This window comes from Panthera onca, chromosome A2 (assembly GCF_046562875.1).
Source record: "Panthera onca isolate mPanOnc1 chromosome A2, mPanOnc1 haplotype 2, whole genome shotgun sequence".
In the NCBI taxonomy this organism is placed as follows: Eukaryota; Metazoa; Chordata; class Mammalia; order Carnivora; family Felidae; genus Panthera; species Panthera onca.
In genome coordinates, this window is record NC_138340.1 from 17,332,401 (window position 1) to 17,354,557 (window position 22,157).

Here is a 22,157-nt window from a genome sequence, read left to right on the forward strand (position 1 = left end):
TGTTGAGCATGCACTCACTCACGTCTCCCTCTCCGGGCCAGTGGTACGTGCACAGCGCGTGTCCTCGTGGAATCTGGCTGCCACCTCCCAGCCCCAAGCAGAATTGGGAGAGAAGTTCCTCAGGCAGCTAAGGGCACCTGAACCTTAACCCTCGGGTTGTGTGGCAGCCCTGCCACAAGCTGGGACTTCCCCTTGGTTGCATCCACAAATTCACAGATGAGAGGCTACGGTCGTCAAGACTGCACAGTGCACACATCAGTCTCCCGATACGAGGCGACGGGCTAGCGGAGACCAACGAGGACACACAGAAGATACAGGGCCTGTGTGGTGGGACATCACGAGCTTTATTTACTCTTGAAATCGGTACAACGGAATCACAGATTGACACAGGCAATAGCTGAGCCATAAGCAAACCGGAAGTACAGAAATGTCACACCCCCAAACGGCTGCAGGTAGTAACAGCTCACAGGGGCCTCTGGTCCCCAGCTGTCAGGGCAGCCTTCTCAGCTTCTCTGGCTTGGGGGACACTTCAAGGGAGCTGGGACAAGACCACCCCTCAGAAGAACGACCACTCCAGCCCACCTAGAGAGCTCTCTACTAGGGTCACCTCTCCTACCCCTACCTGTGGACCCAGAGCCAGTTGTCAACCTCAGCATCCGTGTGGGCCTGGAACTAACACAAAGAGGGCACAGGTACCTTCGGGCCCTGCACTGTCTACTGCTTCATTCTGCCGCTTCCTCCTGCTGACAAAACACGGGTGCCCCAATGTCCTTGGCACAAAGCATTCTTCAGTCTTTGGCTCGGGGAACACTTTCTCCACAGGCCCCCCCACAGTATGTGCTTGGGGAGCTGGGGATGTGGCGTCAAACCTCCCCAAGGAAAATGCTACCTCAGAAGTGGGAGAACCTGCTGGCCCAGATGCCCTCCCTCTACACGGAGATCAAATCTGAACCTAAGTCAAGAGCCCCTACCTTCTCAGCTCCAAGGGTCACCGGGAGCAGCGGCAGGGAAGATGAGGGGCCGAGTCTGTGGCCACCTCCTCGGGGCAAGTCTGCACTGCAGAAAATGCTCTTCCGGAGGAGAAGCCCTGGGAGACTCCCCAGCCATTTCACTACAAACTGTTACATTTTAATCCTTTATTAGAAACCATGCAAACTTTAATACAAAAAAAAAAAAAAAAAAAAACAAGTGCAATAAGAATCTTCCGTGTCAATACAATTCCCGGGATTTCTCATCATTGCAGCCATCCCAAGACCGGCCCTGGCTGGGACACCCCTCCACAGGCTGGCCTTGCCTCTCCCCACTCTCCACTCAGGCTGTAAGGGAAGGGAGGTGGCCTGTCTCATGCTTTTATTTTTAAATTTCCATACCTGATTCCTCATCATCCACATGAGTTCTGGACATCTGGGGCACCCCAGTCACTGAGGGCTCTAGTGTCCTAGGCCTGCAAGCCTGGAGAATTTTGACCTCCACAGCCCTTCCCTATTTCTCCGGCCTCGAGCTTATATCTCCCACTAGATCCCAGGGAATGAGACAGAGATACCAAAACCAGCCTCTTGGTTAGAAAAGAAAAGCAGCATACACACAAAATACCAGAACAACCAGTCCACGCTCTGACCAGCCCCTAGTGTGCCCTATGCTCACCAGGCCACAGCCCCTGCATCTCACCCACCCTGCCCACACACTCTGGGGCCCCAAGCTGCCCAGGCCAAGGCAGCCCCCGATGCCTGACCTCCCGGCTGGAGGCTTAAGGATGTCCCCTCCCCATTTCCTTTAACACCTACTGAGAACTTTCATTTAGACATGGCTTCAACCTGCAAAACTCCTCTACCAGTTTTTAGGTTATTAAAAAAAAAAAAAAAAAAAAAAAAAGGATAAAACAAGAGAAAGGGAAGTGTGGCAGCAGCTAGGCAGGTACAGGAAGCAGCGGGGACAGGCAGAACCAACCCCTAACTAACTTGGGGCAGGGCAGCAAGAGGCACCTGGCCCCACCTGCGTGGTGGGCACCACTGTGGGGTCAAGGAGAGAGGCGGTGGCTTAGTGGGCTCCAGGGGATGTAGGCAGCATCCTGCCACCACGTGGCCATCCACTTCCACTCTTCCCTCCAGGTGGACCCGGCGAGGAGGGCGGGTATGTCAGTTTCTCTTGGGTTTGGTCCGAAAAACCCAAAGACGAGGTTGGAATCTGGATCCCTCCCTCCTAGATCCCACAAGATCCCAAGTTGGCCTCCCCACCCCATTCACCTTCCAACCTCGTCTACGGAGCAGTGAGCAATGATGGGACAGGAAGGAAGCAAGGAGCTGGGCCCAGGGCAGGGACTGGAGGAGGTCTGGGGGCGGGCTTACTGCCATGGGCAAGCAAGGCAGGGGGATGGGGCGGGGACCCAGAGGACTGCCCAGCACCCAAGCCGTGTGGGGTCTATAGAGCAGCCCGGGTGAGGGAGCCAAGGGCCCGGGTGCCTGAGCCGGGGCCGCCAGGGAAGTGGGGGGGGCGGGAGACAATGTCAGCCCCATGGTCGGTGCGGGCCCTGGCGTTTGCCCGGAACGTCAGCCTGTAGGTCTCAATCTGCAGTGACACGGGAGGAGGGAAGGGAGGGGGGAACAAGGGACACAAGAGGAGGAACACAGGGGACGGAAGACGAGACCAGAATGTCATCATTAGATGCCTGGAAAATAAAAGGTTGCTTGGTTAAAATTTAGTCCATACTCTAGTCAAAAAAAAAAAAAGGAGTTTCAATTTGCAAACAGTGGCAGGGCCCCCGGCTGGCCCTCAGGCCAAGCCCAGCCACTTACTTGTCTCCTGGATCTGGCTGTCCAAGGTCTGGGCCTCCCTTTGGTCACCACCCCCTGCCAGGGTGGGGTGGCCACTGAGGCCACTGGCTGAAGTGGGGGCGCCAGCTTCGGGCGCTGCCTCAGGGCTGGCCAGCTCCTCCCCAGCGGGGGGGCCCGGACACGGAGGGGCCTCGCTGCCACCGCCCTCAGTCTACAATGAAACAGTGGGGGAGACAGTGTAGGGTCAGTCGGGGAGGAGGTGGGATGGGTGATGGTGGGTTTTACACACAGCCCCTCCCTGCCCCCCACCCCTCCCCGGCCACTGGATTTAGGCACAGTCATCTGGAGACTCTAGACCACGTACTCCCCACCCCTACTCTGCCTGTGAGAGGACCCCTGGCTTGGGCGGCCAGTGTAGGGCAAGAACACAGCCTCGGGCCCAGCGTGCAGCCTGGCTAGTGACACACCCTGGGGGGCTCCTCTGTGGAGTGCACGGTTTCATGCGGTCTGAGGGGAGAGGTGCGGGCTTCTCAGCAAGGCCGACACCAAACAGCCGTGACATCTGATCACTGGCAAAAACCCTGGGAACGATCTCTAGACAGCGGGTCTGGAATCGGTCGGGAAGCAGGGGTGCTGCAGGCCAGTTAAGGAGCTCTGGGAGCTGGGAGTCAGTTCCCAAGGGGTGCAGCTCACCACCTCGGACCGGACCGATGAGTCCCAGACCACACCCACCAGAGAGCGGGTGCTAAAGGGGCTCTCTTGGGAACTCATGAGCCCTGCCTGCTCATCTACCCCTCCCCAGACACCGAGACCTCTTCTGTGCGGGGCACCCTTCTGGAGCCTGGGGACACAGAGGAGGGAGGAAGGGGTCCAGGGAGACTTCGGGGCCTGCAGGGCTTTGCGGGAGGAGGATGGGGTGGACAGAAGAGGGGAGGCCAGTGGGAGGCCACCCGTGCCCCAGAACACCCAAAAGGTGGCAATGGAAGACTCTACAGTGGTTTCTAATCAGAACAGTGAAGGAGACGGGCCTCTGTATCAGAAAGACAATTCCAGAAATAATTAAGGGAGATGATGTGAATAAAAAAAAGAACATAAGACGTGGGGTCAGAAAGGTGCAGGTGTAAACCCTGGTCTACATGTACTTGCCATGTGGCTTTGGACTAGCGACTACATCCGAGTTAGGGCCCCCGGAGGACAGACTGGGGAGTGGCTCCTCAAAGGTATGGAGGCGTGAACTGGGAGCCTGTGACAGAGCCAGGACCCCACACATTCACAGAAGCCAGTCAGGCCTTGAACCGGAGCACCGAGGGAAGGAGGGAAGAGGGGACAGAGGCTGGGCTAGGCATCAGATGCAGAAGCGAAGGCCCCAGCTGCTGCTCTTGTGTCCCTCTCCCTGGCTCACCTTCCCCTGAGCAGCTGCAGCTGTGGTCATGCACAGAAGCCTGCAAGGTGCCGCCCTCTGTGTCCCCCCCAACCGCCCAACACAGAACGAAGGACAGACAACATCTTGGCACACAAAGGTCTCACAGTGCCGTGGAAGGAGGGGGGGAGGGAAGGAGACAGGGTGGGAAGGGAGGAGAGGCCCAGCCAGTCCAGAGGATGGGAAATCCTGCCCACCTGAGCCCTGGCCATGGCAGTCCCTCTAGAGGCAGGTGTCACCAGGAGTTGCAAATGTGGCATCCTGCTCCCAGCAGGCCCAGAATGGAGCCCGGCATGGAGCCTGGACCCCCTCATGAGGTAGCTGGGGAGAACCGTGCTTTGTGGGAGTCTGTGCCCCAGCCCATAGTCCCCTTGGAAATGGCTGAGATGGGCTCAAAAAGTAAGGAGGGCCATGGCTGTTAGGAGAGGTTCTGTCTCCAGCTGGACAGATGAGAGGCAGCTGGGTTGCAGCCTCTTTACCTCTCCTGCCTCACTCAGGACTGATGAAGGACACTGGGAAAACACAATGGTGTGGGTGACACAAGACTTCTGAAGATACTGAGGGGCGGTGACAGGCGCCCAGTACCTGGGACCCAGACTCCGGCTGCATAACCCCTCCCACCCGGCCCAAGCCATGTCCCCCTGGTGACCCACTCACTACCTTCACGGCACCTCCTGCAGGCAGGTGGCCCACATTATCGAGGGATCCCACCTTCGCCTGGGCCTTCTCCTTGAAGTTCAACTTTTGACTTTCAATCTTGACATCTCCTCCACCTGGTACCAAAATACAACCGGTCACATAGGCAAAGCCAGGCAGTGGGACCAGGAATCCTAGCTGGGCCGAGGACTGGCTATGTGCCCAATACAGAAATGGGGAACGTGGCTCTGAGCACAGAGGAGGAGGAAAGGACAGTGGACATGTTTGTCAAACAGGGCTAGTCTTCTCAAAGTTGGGCTGACAGTCTGCATCCGGCCAGCGGCAACACCTCCACAGAGAAGAAAGGCACCCTCAGCACCACCGCAGGCCTGCAGCACAGCCTCCAGCCAAGCCTCTAAAGGCGCCGAGATGGTGTCTGCTTCGGGTTCTCTAGCCAACGTCACGACCCCCTGACTGGGTGGGGCAGGGCGCCCCGCTTCCGTGCAGTGCAGGAACGCCCTGTCCGGCAGGGTCAGGACCCTTGTTTTACAGCCGCCAGAGCGGATGCTGGACAAGAGGAGTGACTTGCCCAAAGTCACCGCCAGGCTGGCGATGGCCAGAGGTAGGGTGGCGGCGGGGTCTGTCTGTGCTGCTGCATGAGCCACACTGTAGTGAAAAGAAGGCAAATGGAAAGAGGCTTCTCTGTCGTGGAGGAAAAGGAGGAGAGGTGGGAGTAGTCCCGGCACCGAGCTGAGAAAGGACAGGCACGGACTGGACCAGCCCCAGGGCCCAGCGCGCTCGGGCGGCCAGTGCACAAGGGCGAGGTTCAGGGCTCACAGCCACAGTGTGGCCACAGGGTGTGGGGCTGCCCTGCTCTCCCAGGCCCACCCCTCTGGAGGCCCGTCTCCTCAGCCCGCGTCACAAACCAGAGCACCCGGCTTTGTGCCAAGTTGGCCGCCTGTCCTACTCCTGCCCACCCCTCCCCACCGCCGAAACACCCAGCCTCGGGTCAGTCAGCGGCACCGGGGAAGGTGGCATCGCGCAAGAGTGGATTTTCCAGATAAAAGGGGGGAGATGAGGTGAGTTAAGGGCCAAACTGTTCTGACCCTTTTAAACAGAACACATTCTGCTGAGAGTTCCTTGCCTTCACCTTAAGTGGCCCCTGGCGCCTGACCTCCAAGGAGCCAGATCTGCCAGCCACGTGCCTGCCGCTGCAGGGGAAGTGCCCTAGCCCTGGTCTACTGTCACCCAGAACCAGGACACACGGCTGTAGGGGAGGACAGTGGAGGCGGGAGCACACCGCCAGGAGGAAGTCACACCTCCCCAGCAGCAAGACCCTCACCCGCGGCCTGGGCAGCGCTACCCAACGACTCTGTCCTGCGGGAGCTCACAGCTGGGGCGTCACTGCCTGGGAATATCTGCCGCCCGCAGTCGAACGGCACCCCCGACACTGGCTCTCGGCGCGCTAATAGGGGTGCGGTGATGCCCGTGTGGACAGCGGCCTTTACCACCCCCTCCTCCTCGGATGCGCCTAAGAGGTTAGCGCCTGGGGCGCCCCTCCCGACAGGCACCGAACTGCACTGAACTGTCCCCTCCGCCGGCTGGGGAGGGGGTGTGGGGGTGGGGGTGGGGGGCCCGGCCTCCAGGAATCTTTATGGAATGACAAAAGCACAGCGGGGAGACCCAGCCCAGGTGAGGCCCAGGCACCCTGGGGGAAGCAGGGGACTGCACTCACCAGGTTTGTGCTTGATGTTAGCCTTGGACCCACACTTGGAGGAGACCTTAGAGATGTCCACCTTCTTATTCTGAATCTGAACCTGAGAAATAAACCACAAATTATTATTGCCTCAGAGAGAGGATGTATTTCAGGGCCAAACCTGTGTTCCCTTGACAATCTCCACGTTCAAGTTTCTTCTCTCCCTGTGTAAGGCCCTACCTCAGTCTGCTCAAGGTCAGGCTCACCTCCCCAAGTGCTTAAAAGAACGCTTCATCCATCCTGCCGCCCCTGCAGCTTCTGAACTCACCTCCTGCCAGACTGAACCAACGTTCCCACACGCTCCACAATGTTCCCACCCTGTCCGGGCACCTGCCAGGCAGCTCTTCTCCAGTTGTTCTGGACCCCCATCTCCTGAAATGTCCTCTTCTTCCACCTGAAATCTCACCCATCAACTCCTGGCCCAGAGATAACCTGGAATGATGTTTTGGTGTTTTCCTCTTAGTTCGTTTCAGTGCATTTTCCCCTCATGGCTGACAGCACAGATTTCTACGTATGTGTCTATGATTTTGCATTCCTGTTTAATTCATGTTATAAGCATTTTCCCCATAAAAGCTGGGAAATGTTAAGAAGGGGCCACATAATAATCCATTCTGTAAGATCTTATATAAACCTAACCTACGCCAGATAGGGAACATTTAAGGTTTTTTTGTTTTTGTTTTTGTTTTTTTTTTCTAATTTTTCACCATTAAAACTCTGGCAGCAATAAATATCTTTGTGAACAGAAGTCATGGCAATTCTGATGACCTCTCAAGCAAAATGCCCAGAACTTCAGTTACCCGGTCAAAGGTTGGGACTGTTTTAAGGTTCCTGAAGCATGAGGCCGGGTTTCCAGGAATGTGACAAGAGCTTATGTGGTTTGTCTCCATATCCTCCCAGCCCTGGCTATTCCCATTAAAAACAACAACAACGCTCTTCCCGTGAGTGGCTGAAGGTGATTTCTGAAAACAGTTCGCTATTTACTTGACCCAGAAAACCCTACAAAATCACACAAGAGGTTCAACTCTTCGTGTTCAATTTAAGAACACATGTGAAACACTGCCCAGGCCATCAAGAATGCATGTATCTGAAATGCCACAAAGTAACTGAATGATGTCACTTTGCAGAAGCAACGTGTGCCATTCTGTTGCTACAATGGTGGAGACAGTGGTGTGCCCAGGCCTAACAGCAGGGCTGGACACAGCGTCAGTGGCCCAAAGAGAGTGTGTAATTTTACTGCACACGCTTAAAAATGCAGAGAGTACTGCTGAACTTAGGGGTTTAGATGTAGATCCTCTGGTCACTGCACATCCAGGTGGACAAAGCCCCCAAGATGTGGCATAGGACTTACATCTTACTGGAAAAGAGCAGATTATTCCCAAACCAGAAGAGGAAGTTGCACAGAAAAAAAAAAAAGATACCTCAGAAGAGACCGAAGGAACAAAAACTTACGGGCCCGGGAGTAAATTCTGCATAAAATAAATGCAAATAAAAGTGAAAACAAGAAACCCCGCCGCCAACAAAATTCTGCTGATTTACACGTGAAAGAGGCCCAGTCTTGGCTGCTCTGCTCATTATTAAGGATACTAAGCATTTGCACGATGGGCCCAGCGCGGTAGCCTGGAGCTCCACATCTGCCGCGACTGTGCACGACTACAGGCTCCACGAGGCCTTTCACAGATTTGCCATCCTGTCCACATTTGGTGAGCAATCAAGAGGAGGAATGGCCTTTTATACAAATGAATCCCGTTGGGGTTGGAGACTTGTCTGGGTGTCCTCTACACTTGCCCCTACTTTTGAGGTGGCCAACGGACTTTCATCTAGGTCTGCCCCGCAGGAGCCCTGGAAAAACATCTTGCTGCCACGACTGATGGCATGTGTTTAAATTAGGAAAGGACGTCATCTATAGAGGGGCACTGGGTTCTGGGATGAAAACACCACAGTTCCCGTGAGTGGCCCAGCCGCTCCTTGGTTCTGTGGAAGAGCCTGGCTTTCCGCCACAATCAAGTCCTTCATGCGGTGGCCCACGGGGCCCTGCCGGCAGGTGTCATGCCCTTCTGGTGGGGTTTCATCACAGTGCCGTTCAATGGCTACCTTCTAGGACCCCGTCTTCCTTTCTCCAGTGTCAGGAAATACGGTTTCCACCCTATTGCAAGAGGATACATGTGATGTCTACTGCATCGTTCTACGTCCATTCGCAGCCCAAGGCCTGGCACAGAGTAACTTCCCATAATCATCAGCTTGCCTGAGCCATCCTCACTGTTTCCAGAACTCTGCTCATACTATTCCCTAGCCAAGCAAGCCCACTGCATTCTCCTCCCCATCCTTCAAAACCCTTCAAAGGTCACCTTCTTCAAAGGCTCTGGCTTCACTCTACCTCTTCTTCACTCCACCCTTCGGAGGGACATCAGATTCAGCAGGACACTGACTGCTTCCACGTTCAGTAATCATTTACAAAGTACAATTATCATCTCAACACAACAGCCTCCACTTTGCCTCACATTTCCAACAAGGCCACAATTCTCCCAACAGGGAAACAGGGAAGTACTTTTCCCAAGCAAACATCTGCCAGCTACTGAGACCAAGACAACACGTGTCCTGCAGCAATGGTGGCAGGTTCATCTTGTGCCACCCTTGAGACACCTGGGAGGGGTTCCAGGGGTCACCCTCCAAGGCCTGGGGCCTGCACATTTCCTGAGACTGTTCTGCGACCGAAGCCACTGCTTCTCTACCTCCTGCCTGGTTCTCAGGTAAAGAATAGTTGATCAGGGGAAATTCTGCTTTGCGGACGTATCCCAGCCAATAAACGAAGAAGGAATGGGAGAACTCGAGCCTCACCATAGTATACCCCTACTCAACGCGTGGGTCTAGGTACTGGCCATCAGAGAGTGGGGGCGGGTGGGGGGACCAGACAGTGAAACACAATATGCCTCCTGACAGAAACACCACCACTACCTATAAAAGTCTCGCAAAGAGCTGGGGGAGAAAAAAAAAATCAAACCTGAATCAATTTAAAGATATGGAGGGACAAAGGAGTATATTAAATCAAAACACGGGGATATGATCAGCAGAAGCCAGATTCTAGGACAAACCACTTAGTTTACTCATTTATAAAATGCTGCTACAAACAAAAACTGAAGGGTGCCTGTAGAGTAAAAGAAACCTAAGGTTATAAGAAACAAGAGACGCATCAACCAACCACAATTTATGGTCCCTACTTGTATCCTGAGTGTCAGTAGGGGTTTTACACACGTACATTAAAGAGTTATCTTAAAATTATGAATGGAATATTTACAGATGAATGATGTATCTAGGACTGGCTTCAAAATAATCAGGGTGGGAACACACAGAAGATAAGATTGGCTACCAGGAGGGGCGCCTGGCTGGCTCAGTCAGTGGAGCCTGTGACTCTTGATCTCAGGGTTGTGAGTTGGGTGTAGAAATCACTCAGAATAAATAAATAAAATTAAAAACAAACAAATGATCGGCCACAAGGATAATAAATGAAGCTGGGTACATTGTAGGATTCTTTTCTACTTTTGCATGTATTTGAAAAATGCCTATGATTAAACATTTTAAAAAGCTGAACTGTGTCCCCCTCACTTAACCCACCACCTCTGAGATGTCACTCTGCCTCCTTGGGCTGGTATGTAGAGAATCCATAGTAACTGCCAAACAATCCTCCCCTCCTTCCCTCCCCTGGCCACTCGCCTCCACTCAAAGCTTTAGGGAGCCACGTGCTGCTTCTCTGGCCTATGACGTGTTTCTCAAAGGTCCTCTCCCCGGCAAAGCCCGGCAGCTAGCAGAAGCCATGCCTGTCTCCGTGGTCCTCTTCCCACACACCAACCCCGGCAAGCACGGTACCTCAACCTCGCTGCAGCCGTTTCCGCAATCTGCCCCACTGGCCTGTGAGGACCCGCGGGCTGCTGTGGACAGTACGGGCTGTTGAGATGGCAGTGCCCCCAGGCCTCAGAACCCACGACGCGCACATATCCCCCCTCACGGGGGTGGAATGGAAGAAAAACGGTCACAAAATTTTAAACTGGGGGGAAATCTGCTACGTGCCCTGCCCTGATGTCCTCCTGGCTCTCAAAAAAGGGGACATTTGTATGTACACGGGGGCGCCGCGCAGCACTAACTGGGACCCAGCTCCAGCCTCTCATCTGGGTGCTAACTTCAGAATTTCTATACAGGAGGGGATGGGGTCTGCGGGTGACGTGTGACACTGTTCTACCTGTGCCAGCGGGCCCACTCTTTCTCAGCTGCGTGTCTATCTGTGGTGGCTTTATGGAGGGGCTGAGGGAAGCAAGTATGGCCCCTCAGTCAAGGCCGTCTACCTTCATCTCCCCACCTGGAAACACTGCTCACAGGCAGGTTTCCGAATGAGAGGCTGCTTAAGGAAGCCTCCTACAATACAATGCTTAAAAAAAAATCTTGGAAGTCACATGTAGGCAATGTGCCAAGACCACAGTAAATGATAGATAAATGATGTCTATTTTGGGGCGCCCAGGGGCTCAGTCTGTTAGGCGTCCAACTCTTGGTTTGGGCTCAGGTCGAGATCTCATGGTTTGGGAGATCGAGCCCTGAGTTGGGCTCGGTGCAGACAGTGCGAAGCCTGCTTGGGATTCTCTTTCTCCCTCTCTTTCTGCCCCTCCCCCACTTGTGCATGTGTGCTCTCTCCTGCATTCTCTCAAAACAAACTTTGAAAAAAAAAATACATGTCTATTTTCCTACCTTGTACATACAACTGCACACTATACACAAATGTATTTCTGTGTCACACACACAATGACCAGTTCCTTCATAATCTCTGCTCACCTCCTGTTCTCACCTAGGTCAAAAGCCTGAAAGGAAAAGCTGAGGCTGGTGCCTACCTGGGGCCCTCCTAAGCTGGATCTTTATCACCTTAACTAGATACTGTCTTTAAACACTTCACCCACTTCAGCTCATCGCACACCAGGCTGGCTAACGTCTGGCCAGCTACCAGGCCGGCTGAGTACGCCCCACCTCCACATCAAGAGTGCGCTTTCTACCCACATTAGAAGAGCCACTGGTGGGAAGTGACTGGGAAGGAGGTGCAAGAAGGGGCCTTGTGTGGGGCAAGACAGGGCTGCCCTGAGGCTGATTCCTCACAATACGACCACCGGGCTGGGGAGTGTTTGTAAGCCACAGGCAGGATGGCATGGCCACTGAGGGGACAGGAGGGACAAAGGCCGAAAATGAAAAGGGTGAGCAGAGCAGAACTCAGTCCAGTCCAAGACAGTAAGGAGAAGGAACTGAACGAAGCCTAGAGAGACAGAGCAGGATGAGCTCCCTGACTGTGGGGTGGGGAGAGAAGCAGGGGAGAAGCCACGAAGGCAGAGGCTGCATGTGGCCTCTCCATAACACACCTCTGGTGCACGCTGGGGTCCCGCCTGCCTGAGCACTGTCACGAGGACACGTGGAAGGTGAACAGGGTGTTCTCTAACGTTAGACCAGGGCCTGTTAGCTGGAGTCACTGTGCCCCCAACACACAGCGTAGGGCTGGCACAGAAGGGCAGTGTGATAAAAGGTGGTCTGGACGGAAGGAGGAAGGGGACAAAAAGAAAAGGAGGGGCTGAGGGAGTAAGAGGAAGAAGGACTCAGAACAGGGGAAAGTGGGTGAAAGAGAGCAGAAGGGAAAGAGAAGATGAGAAAAGATGCCAAATGGGCATCACCAGGGTGTTGGTCAGGGGTTCCCCAGAAACAGCTGGTCCTAACACACAGGAGCACTGAGCCTCCTCTCACTTTGCTGGCCTGTGTCTGGAAGAAAGCCCCGAGCCAGGCTGCTGTGGTCCTGGGAGCGCAAGCGGCCCTCTCCCCGGTGCCCCACGGGGCTACGGCTCAGACACCAGCTGTCCAGAGCTCATACTTACATTACCACCTCCAGGGACATGCTTAATATTGTCCTTGGAACCACACTTGGACTGAATATGGCTGTAGCTCACTTTTTTGGAGACTATCTGGACCTGGAGTGTTAGAGAACAGAAAAAAACAACACAAAGGGAGAGGGCTGGTTAGAACCGACACAGGGCAGGCAGTGAGTCCACACGTGATCACAATGACTGACACAGGGTGCCATTACAATTCCGCCCCCGCCTGCAGGAGAGCAGCTGTGGAAAAGCACAGGGGAAGGAATCTGAAGTGGCAGGACAGGGAGCGAAGACATGAATGAACAACACGAGCACAGAAGCACATGTCACAAAAGGGCTCCACGGTCCTCATCACTGCTCCTTGGGGCTGGGCCGTGGTGCACAAGGCCCAGCCAGCTGAAGGCCCCGGATGCCCACTCAGGCATGGCCCCGCTCCCGCCTGCTCTCCCTGAGAGCTGAGACACAGTGTCCTGGGACTGCTCTCTGCAAGGATCCTGCTTATCCGGACTGGTCTTCGCCAAAGCTCGGCACTTCCCTTAAATCTGAGGCTGGGAACTGCAGCAAACAGACCCACTCGGGGAGGCAACGGCTGCTCAGAGAAGTGCTGGGCAGCTGGCTCACAGGGCACAGATCTGATGCTACAGGAAGGAAGGGACAGCATAGCTCAGTTATAAATGCAGATGGGCCAGAGGCCGCTGGAGCCACCATGCAGAATCCGGACACCAGGGGGAGCGCGCGGGCCACAGCCTCAGCAGCTCCACACTCCACAAGTAGCAGCCCCTGCGTCTGGGGGCTCGAGAAAGCACAGGACCAGAGTGAGATTCTGGTCTAGACTTTTTTTTCAACTCGACAGTAAAACACCTCTTCCATCCTCCAGATGCCCAGTCCTGTGCCCTGTGAGTTACATGCGCAGAGAGAACCGGCTCCAAGCAAGGCTGCAATGATGCACAGGCACACTGTCGTGTTTATGAATGGCTCTCCCTGGAATGCGGCCACACAAAGGCCCAGGCTCTAAGGGCTGGAACAAAGAATTCTTTCTGAGCCTTCCCAAGAAGAAACAGTTGCCAGCTTTTCCTTCCTTCCTTTGCTTCAGAGCCCTTCACAAATGAAGCAGGCCCCAAGCTGAAGAGTTTTCCACTGAACAGAGAAATCCACCCCGAGAGATTCCAGCCCAAATACCTCACTGATTCGTGCCTTCTTTGTAATGTCAGTGATGAATAACTGGTCAGCAAACCACTACCCAGTGAAACCCTGCTCTGAACCAGAGACCTCCAGGGCCTCTAGGAGTTACCCAGAAGCCTCACCGAGGGTACAAATTCCTTGCACTGAGACTGTCCATCCTGGTCCCTAAGGGCTGGAGGTTAAGGCTTCTCTGGCAGTCCCTGGATGGACAGATGACCTACCTGCCACAGCTAAAAGAAGGTTCTCACAGCAAGCAGGAGGGGCCTGCTTCCAGGGTGTGGAGGTAAGAGGAAAGAACCTAGAGTTTCTGTTTACCTGTGCCCTGCCGGTGGTATGCAATCCCTAGGCTGAGCGGGCTTCCAGTGGGAACGAGCACCTAAACTTTCAGTGAGGAGGTGACATGGGGAACCAGGGCAAATAAAGCTATCTCCATACCCAGCAGGTTACGAAAGGGGCCTTCTAGTTCAATTACAAGCACCAGGGCTCCAGGGTTCCAGGCGCAGCAGAGTAACCAATCCCATGTTTTACTGAGGAAGAACATGGGTGCTGTGTGTGTGTTTGCACACAAAATGGGTGGGTTTCACATCAAGGTCAGTGTGAAGGAAGTGGCTGAAAATTTTTGGATCCATTTTGTCCAGCTGAATAAATATTCCCCAAAGGGTAATGGGCTCCCAAATCTGTTAACTGTCAGGGTTAATACAAAACTTTTTTCTGATGGCTGAGTCATCAAACAGAGAGGAGGGAATGCGGGGGCGAAGTAGAAACTGGTTAAGGATAGGAAAAAAGTGCGATAGAAGGGAAAGTGACTCAGGCTGGAAGAAACAGTTTATCATCTTTCACCTTCAAGAGGTAAAAGTCTAAATAAAACTCACTTTCCCAGCAGGTGGTTTCTGCGCACTCGCAATTGGACCGGCTGTTTTAGTGACTGCATTAGGTTCAGGCTTTCGAGCTGTAGCAGCTGCCTCTGTTTTTTTCTCTATTTTGGCCTGGATGGAGATAAAGGGAGGGCAAATTTCAAACCAAGAGGGTAAGAGCCCAAATGCCAAGAAGGGAAGAAAGCTGTAGGGGACTCGAATCCAGGCCAGGCCACCACGCAGAAGCAGGTCACCCTTGCTCCTAGGAACAAACCGTTTCCCGGGACAAACCAGCCAGAAGGAGGAGCTGCAGACTATAGTCTGGAGACACGAGGACAAGATCGAGACACCATTCGCGGAGAGAAGGAGGGAAGGAGGGCTAAGTTAGGGATTCTCTTCCGAGAGTGTGTTTTCCAGTCACAATGCTCCCCCACTCAAATGTCCTCGCCCCAAGCAAGCTGCTGTAGTCACAGGAGCCACTATTGATGACGGGAAGTGTCACACCACTCACCAGGCCAAGTCACTCAACTCCTCACCAAGACCTCCTGCAATTTTTGCCCAACGAAAGCGTAAGAAGAGCACAGGAAGGGGGGGGGGGGGGGATGGTCACACCATCTGGGTACACCAGAGCCACAGCCTCTTAGCAAAAGCAACTCTTAGGCCCTTATTCCAGACTAATCCCAGTTTGCCATCAGTGTCTTCCAACAGTACCAGGATTCTGGGCCCTGTTCAATGTTTTAAAGGCTCTGGGGTTGAAGCAATTTAAGGATCCTACCCTGAATGGGAGGTGTGGTGTCTTAAGTGCTAGAGAATCACATAGGAAATGAGGTTACTGCTCCATGGACCCAAACTGGGACTTTCGCCACCACCGTTTGCTACACCAGGTCCCATCCCTGCTAACAGCTGACAATTCTGCGGTGGATGTAAACAGAAAATCCTTAAGAGTGAAGCACCTGGCCCTCAACAGCACTCCCCACCACAGCCCTTCTGACAGCCCTTCTTCCCTGCAGCGGGCAGTCACCCCGGCCACAAGGGGGCACCCTATCTTCTTTCAGGCAGACATGCCTCTCCCAAGCCCAGGTTCCCCCTCCTGCGGGTCAGGTCCTGATGCTCACAGCACAGGGGTGGGGAGCACAGCCAGCAGGTCTCACAGGCCAGGGCTTCCCTGTTTGTTTTGTTAAGTACAAGAACCCTTTTGCCTCCAAACCAAAATGTACGCCTAAAGCCCAAAATACACACCAGAAGCCCCCCTGATAGAGATGGGAGGAGACAGTCTGCTGCCGGATGGACGTGGAGCCCAGGCTGCAAGTCTGTGACATTGAATCCGACATCATGACAACCCTTCTGCTTCGGTGGGCCCAGGGGTGTGGCGTGGCAGGGAGGGAAGCAAGGGCTAGCATGCCAAGGACCACGAGCTCCTGGACTCACCCGGCCTCCTCCAGGCTGATGCTTGATGTTTTCCGTGGAGCCAACCTTGGAGCGGACGTTCTTCAGATCAGGGGTGGAAGCGTTGGTAGACAAGCGGCTCGGCTTTGGTGCAGAGGAGCCGGGCTTGGCTGACGTGGGCTTCTTGTCCGAGGAAGGAGTCCCAGAGGGCCGAGGAGGGGTGGGTGTGGGCTTGGCTGCCCCGGGGACAGTGGTGTTCTTCTTCACTGAAGTGGTGGAGGTGCTCTTGGGGCGACTCAGGTCAGCTGCAAAGAAGTAAGAGATGACAGGGGATCAGCGGGAGAGAGCAGAAGGGAGCCTGGAAGCTGCAAAGAGGTAGGGGTTTAGATTAGGGTCCCAGGAGGTGGGGGACGGGTGTCACCTGGTGCAGACTTCGTGGCTGTCTTCTTCATGTCTGCAGGCTTTCCCTCAGTCTTGATGGCTGCACAAACATACACTTTTTACTATTTAATGTTTAACAAAGTGACCTAGTGAATGGCTCATCCAATACTGAGATTCATTCATTCATTCATTCATTCATTCATTCAACAATTACCAAATGTCCCCTTTGGGCCATGGGCTGTGCTCGTCTCTGGAATAGATTAAGAGTAAATTAGACAGCCAGGTAAAGACTGGGCCCTTATGGAGCACAAAAGGCCACGCACTGTATCCTTACTCTTTTCTACAATCTTAACAGTGCCTTCCACATGGCCTTGGAAGTGGGTTACCAGTACAGGCCTGCGGAACCGAACAACTGACTTCCTATCATGTAAGCCCATGACCACAGTGTGCTGAGTAATGTGAAGTTACTAAGAAGGGAATAGTAATCCTACCTGGGAATTCATGAGAATCCCTTTCACTCAAGAGTTTTCTGAACAGACATACTTGCTAACTGCACGTGAAGATCAGTGTTCCCTGTTAAGGTCTGGTGCACAGAGACACACAGATCTCTCCTGTCTCCCCGCTGGTTCCCATGGGAAGGAAGGGTGACAGTACTCACTGGTGGGCCTCTTGGGCACAGGTGTGGGGGGGCTCCTGCTGCTTGGCCCAGCTGAGGCAGGAGTGGCAGCTGCTGTGGCTTTTGGAACAGTCTGGGTGCTCTTGGCGCCAGGCCTGAGCGCTGGGGCAGAGGCCGGCTTGGATGGGGAGGCCCGCTTCTCAGGAATCTTCGCCTCTGCAACAGGCTGGTAACAGGGAAGTGGGAATAAGAGCAGCAGGTCAGCAAGAGCCCCAGGAAGTCATGTTAAAGGACAGCAGAAAACAGGGGTACTATGGATTTGGTACTTCTTGGTAGGAAAATTTATACTGCTGACATCTAAGTCCTTCAGACAAAGTGAGAAGCTGGCCACGTAGGGTGCTGGGCCAGCTGGAGTCAGGAGATGGGGGAGTCTAACGATCTCAATCCAACCTGAACCGGTGAGAATGAACAAACCAGTCAAGTATACCACATCACAAACGAAGTTTGCCGCAGGATCGAATGTATTTAATACATTAAATACATCAGTATTTAACGACCTGATGAAAGACAAATATACATAAACACCACAAAAAAATTAAAAATTATGTTTAAGCAAATTCAGTCATTCTTTTGGCTAAGATACACCCAGTGAGTGCTGAGCAGAATAGGGCTGCAGATGGAAAGAACACTGGCCTAACCAGTTAGATCCGAAGCCTGAGCTCCAACCCCAGTCAGGCCCCCAACTCACAGTGTGTTTCTCGGAAAATCACAGAACCTCTATGGGCTTTATTTCCTCATCTGGATAAAGGAGGTCAGGACCAGAGGATCTGTGGGGACCAGAGCACAGAGACGACGAGAAGGGGGCAGGTGGAGGGTGCAGGCCTGACGACCAGAGAGAATGAGAAGCACCGATGTCAGCTGTGACATCAAAAGGGAAAATCTGACAGCAAAAGGGAAAATTCTCTCAAGTGTAGGTGCTTGGCATCTGGGCCCCGGTCGTTCCTCTTCCGTGAAGGCGGGGTATGGCCTTACTAGTAAGGAAGGGAAGGGATCAATTTAGCCTGGTTTCTACAGGAATAGGAGAAGGACACACTCTTTTGATAAGCCTTCCTCAAGAGAGGAAGCCAAAACACAGACACAGTGGATCCAGCTCTTTTGCTCCAAGAGAAATGGCCACACAGGGCAGTGTGTTGGCAGAGACCAGCAGGACACTGCTTAAATGGAAAATCAGCTTAGGAGGAGCTCAGAAATTAAGGGCTGGCATCCAGTTAAAGTCTAACTGAAAATGCAGGGTAATGGACACTTCTACAAATGAAGTCCCTGAAGTATGGTACGAAGAACCCTCAGACTGGAATAAGAGGAACTGTTCAGCGACCAGCTCTGTTCGGAATACATCGTAGGATTTTGTGCAGAGGGGCTCCCTCCTGTCTGCTCAAAAGTCTGAGTACTAAACCAGATACTCTGAGGTCTCCTTCAAATTCTCAGTATTCTGACTGTGATTCAGAATAATCTAGTAGGGTCTTCTTTTGCTAGTGGAAGTAATGGTGATAAAATAAGTTGGAAAAAAAAGTTATTAAGGATAGAAGGCTCTTAAAAATGTGACACTCTTTAGCTGCCAGTCTCTTGGTTTCAGCAAGCTACAGAACCAGCCTGCTTTGGTAACTGCCCTTACTCTGCTGTTTCTCAATTCATATTTTCTTCTCTACCAGAATCCTAGATCTGCTTATTTTTTCTGAGTAAGTTTTTCCTCCTTTGTCTGCTTCTATAATCTTTCTACCAAAATAAAGATAAAAATAAATTTCTTAAGGCTTCATTTCTATCAATCTCTCCAAATGTTTTTATCTGTTTCTTGTCTAAAAAACAAGTTTGTAATTGTAATGCAGATCACCTTTTCAGATCAGCTGTGTCTCAAAAAGCTGCATGGCCATGAGCGGCACCTGGGTGGCTCAGTTAGTTCAGCAACCAACCCTTGGTTTCAACTCAGGTCATGATTTCACAGTTGGTGAGATCGAGCCCCACGTCAGGCTCTGTGCTGACAGTGTGGAGCCAGCTTGAGATACTCTCTCTCTCTCTCTCTCTCTCTCTCTCTCTCTCTGCCCCTCCACTGCTTGCACCCTCTCTCTCTTTCTCTCTCTCTCAAAATAAGCAAACTTTAAAAATAAATCAATAAATAAAAAATAAAAATAAAAGCTGCATGGACAAGAAAGAACAGTGCTGACGGAGGCCCAAGTATCAGTGTTGGAGTCAGACCCAAGTTCAAATACTAGCTCTGTGACTTACTGGCACTGGACCTTAGGAAGGTTATTTCATTGAGCCATGAAATGAGAATATGAATATCCACATCATGGGTTGCTGAGAGAGAGGAGTGAAGGAATTAACAGACATAAAGAAACCAGTACACTGCACTTCGTTTTTATTATTACTGCAGAGTAAAAGTTCACTATACACTGCGCCCCTGCCACTGTCCTGTCAGCCCCAGGATTTGTTGCACCATAGCTCTAGTCACTTTCCCTCTACTCGCTCTCTCTCTTTTTAATGTTTATTTTATTTTTTATTTATTTTTTCAACTTTAAAAATTTATTTTGCGAGAGAGTGCAAGCATGGGAGGGGCAGAGAGAGGGAGAGAGAATCCCAAGCAGGCTCCCCCACTGTCAGTGCAGAGCCCGATCCCAGGCTCAAACCCATAAACCGTGAGATCATGATCTGAGCCAAAATCAAGAACCGGACGCTTAACCGACTAAGCCACCCAGGCGCCCCTAATGTTTATTTTTGAGAGAGCACAGTGGGGGAGGGGCAGAGAGAGGGGGGGACCAGAGTATCTGAAGCAGGCTCTGCACTGACAGCAGTGAGCCTGATGTGGGGCTTGAACTCACTCATGAACCGGGAGATCATGACCTGAGCCGAAGTCAGACATTTAACCAACTGAGCCACCCAGGTGCCTTTCCCTCTGCCCTTTTATGCAAATAAATTGTCTTCTAACAGTTAAGAAAAGCAGTCAACTGGGTAAATCAGGGTCAGAAAGCTTCATGAGATTTTATCATTCTTAATCTATGACAGGATTTCTCATAGAAATTCTTGGCCATAGCAATTTCTTGGCCAAGGTTCCAGCCTATTCTACAATTCCTAGGTTCCACCAATTTTCTTTACAAGATCAGATTGATACACTACCATTTTAACATGGGAAACTATTTCCCACCATGAATTTAAAGAATAACACCAAGCTGACCTAAAGGCCCTTCTCAAATAAAACAAAATGTTAAGGAAGAAAGCCACAGACGCCATCTGCCCTTCTAGGACAATCCTGTGAAGCCACTGCTGCCCACATTGACTGATTTCTAGGCAATAATGTGGGTGACCTGAAAAACTGGAAAACTGCAGAGGGAGAGAGGGGGCCCAATGTCAAAAGCAAAGGAAGTTGTCACATGATGTTGGAACCTACAGAGATCAGTCAGAAGAGCTTTATCCAAAAAAGTAATGGGTAAAAATCACTTCTGTAGGAGGATTAAAGAGAAAGACAAGAAACCAAATTTTGGGAATTTGATGGGAGAATTCTACCAAAAAGGGGTTAATCTAACGGGGTGTGGAGTGGGGCAAACTGGCTAACAAGTGTTCAAACCGTGAAGAGCAGGAGGGGCTGGGAGAAAGGAAGAGAAACCCAAGCAGATGCAGTATTGCCTCCAGGCAGGGGCAGGGAAAGGTACAAGGTCTGAAAGGCCTTCAGATGTTATGGCTGCATCCTGGGCCCCAAATGATTTTCAAGTCGCCTTTCCCCACTTCCCCCAATTCCAGCAGCTTGATTCCGCTGTCTGGGAGCAATGAGAGCCGATCGGACACTCGGAGGGGAGAACTTTTCCCTGGCAGAGTGCTTAGGTGGCCACTTACCTTAGGTTTTGCGTCTTTTGAAGGTAAGGTGGAAGGCCTGGCAGTGGTGGCGGCAGGGCGTTTGGGCGGGGCAGCCGGCACTAAGCCCGCAGCGAGGCTCATGGGTTTTTTATTCGACCCACCAAAGGTGGCGGGAGCCGGCTGCTTGGGGAGAGGAGTGGGCTGAGTTTTGGCTTTCGATGTTGAAGTCTTTGCAGGTTGAGTGGTGGCCAAAGGCTTTAAGTTGATTTGTTGGTGGTGGTTTTGTTTTGTTTTTTTTAAAGGTCAACATCAAACACACAAACAAAAATAAAAACAAATTAAAAAAAAAGTATAAATTGCACAATTCAAAGTAAAATTATAAGCAATGAGGATCTATGCAACTGAAAAGCAGCATTCCGTTCTTCTGAGCTTGGTAAATAGTGGAAAGAAACCATGAGAGAAAGAAAACTGGGAATTCATTCTTACTGTCTCACAAATTCTAGCAGTTTGGCACCTGAAGACTTAAATTCAGTGACAGCTTTAAACAAGTAAGTAGCTTTTGGTGGCTGCTATAATAGTTTTAGGAAGAAAAGCCACCAGCAGGTGATTCAGCTGTTACTATTTGTACCTTGATGAGGCAACATCAGCATCGTTTTAGGACCACACTGAAGTGTGGCATTTCTACTCTGCAGTAAGTACCAGTAAGTGTCTGAAGCCTTGATCCACCTTAAAAATCTGTTTTCCCTTTTCATGAATGCAGATTGCAGAATTTATTTCCAAATAGTTTTGCAAATCCCTTTATTGTTGTTGTTAAGGGAAGCAGAAACACCCTCTACAGAATATTTCTACACATATTCAAGATAATGGGGTCAAGGGAAGAGATTTTAAGGGTTGAGTTAGGCTACTATGGTAAAATAGGAATATAAAATATTTTCTAAGGTCCAAAACTGGGGAAGGACCTACTAATAGCTCAGAAAAAAGAAATTCCATTCACAATCCAAGCAACAGTAGCAGAAGGTATGGTTTTAAAAAATGATATTGGTAGAAGAGAACCCAGCATTCCGGCACCTACCTTTGTTTTCTTCTCTGGGCTTGGTGGGAGCTCCTTGTTTGGAGGGGCGGTGATGTCATTTCCGGTCACACTCCCAGCAGGCCGTCCTTCTTCAGGCTTACTTATTCCTAAGAGGGGGAACAGTTATGCTAACCAAATGTTTTTCATACCCATTTTGAAAATGCAAGTCTTAGTGGAGACAGACACTGACTAGCACTTCAATCTGAACAAAATCCACAGGGCTGTGCTCTGAAATGTGGATAAGACTCCCGAGTTCCTCTCATTGTGTCAGGACCGTTTCAGATTCCACAGATTCAGGCAGCCTGTCCCTGTGGAGAGGCAACCTAAGTGGGATTTGCACAGATGACCAATG

The 22,157-nt window shown here is 51.9% G+C and overlaps 1 protein-coding gene across 20 annotated transcripts in view; it reads right to left on the minus strand.

Moving 5' to 3' along the window:
- Nucleotides 1-325: 325 nt before the first annotated feature.
- The window catches only part of MAP4 (microtubule associated protein 4), a 193,562-nt gene continuing 171,730 nt past the window's right edge, over nt 326-22,157 (minus strand). For 6 of the 20 annotated variants that reach the window (XM_060630913.3, XM_060630905.3, XM_060630906.3 and 3 more), the window contains 11 exons: nt 21,806-21,912; nt 20,773-20,988; nt 16,933-17,116; nt 16,315-16,374; nt 15,936-16,198; nt 14,526-14,639; nt 12,475-12,567; nt 6,563-6,644; nt 4,852-4,964; nt 2,793-2,982; nt 2,515-2,665 (listed from right to left, as the gene is read on the minus strand). In XM_060630913.3, coding sequence (XP_060486896.3) covers nt 2,658-2,665; nt 2,793-2,982; nt 4,852-4,964; nt 6,563-6,644; nt 12,475-12,567; nt 14,526-14,639; nt 15,936-16,198; nt 16,315-16,374; nt 16,933-17,116; nt 20,773-20,988; nt 21,806-21,912 — 1,430 coding nt within the window. In that variant the 3' untranslated portion in view covers nt 2,515-2,657. Of the gene's footprint in view, nt 2,666-2,792; nt 2,983-4,851; nt 4,965-6,562; nt 6,645-12,474; nt 12,568-14,525; nt 14,640-15,935; nt 16,199-16,314; nt 16,375-16,932; nt 17,117-20,772; nt 20,989-21,805; nt 21,913-22,157 lie in introns of all 20 variants that reach the window. The other 14 variants (XM_060630910.3, XM_060630919.3, XM_060630916.3 and 11 more) reach the window with 8 other exon arrangements.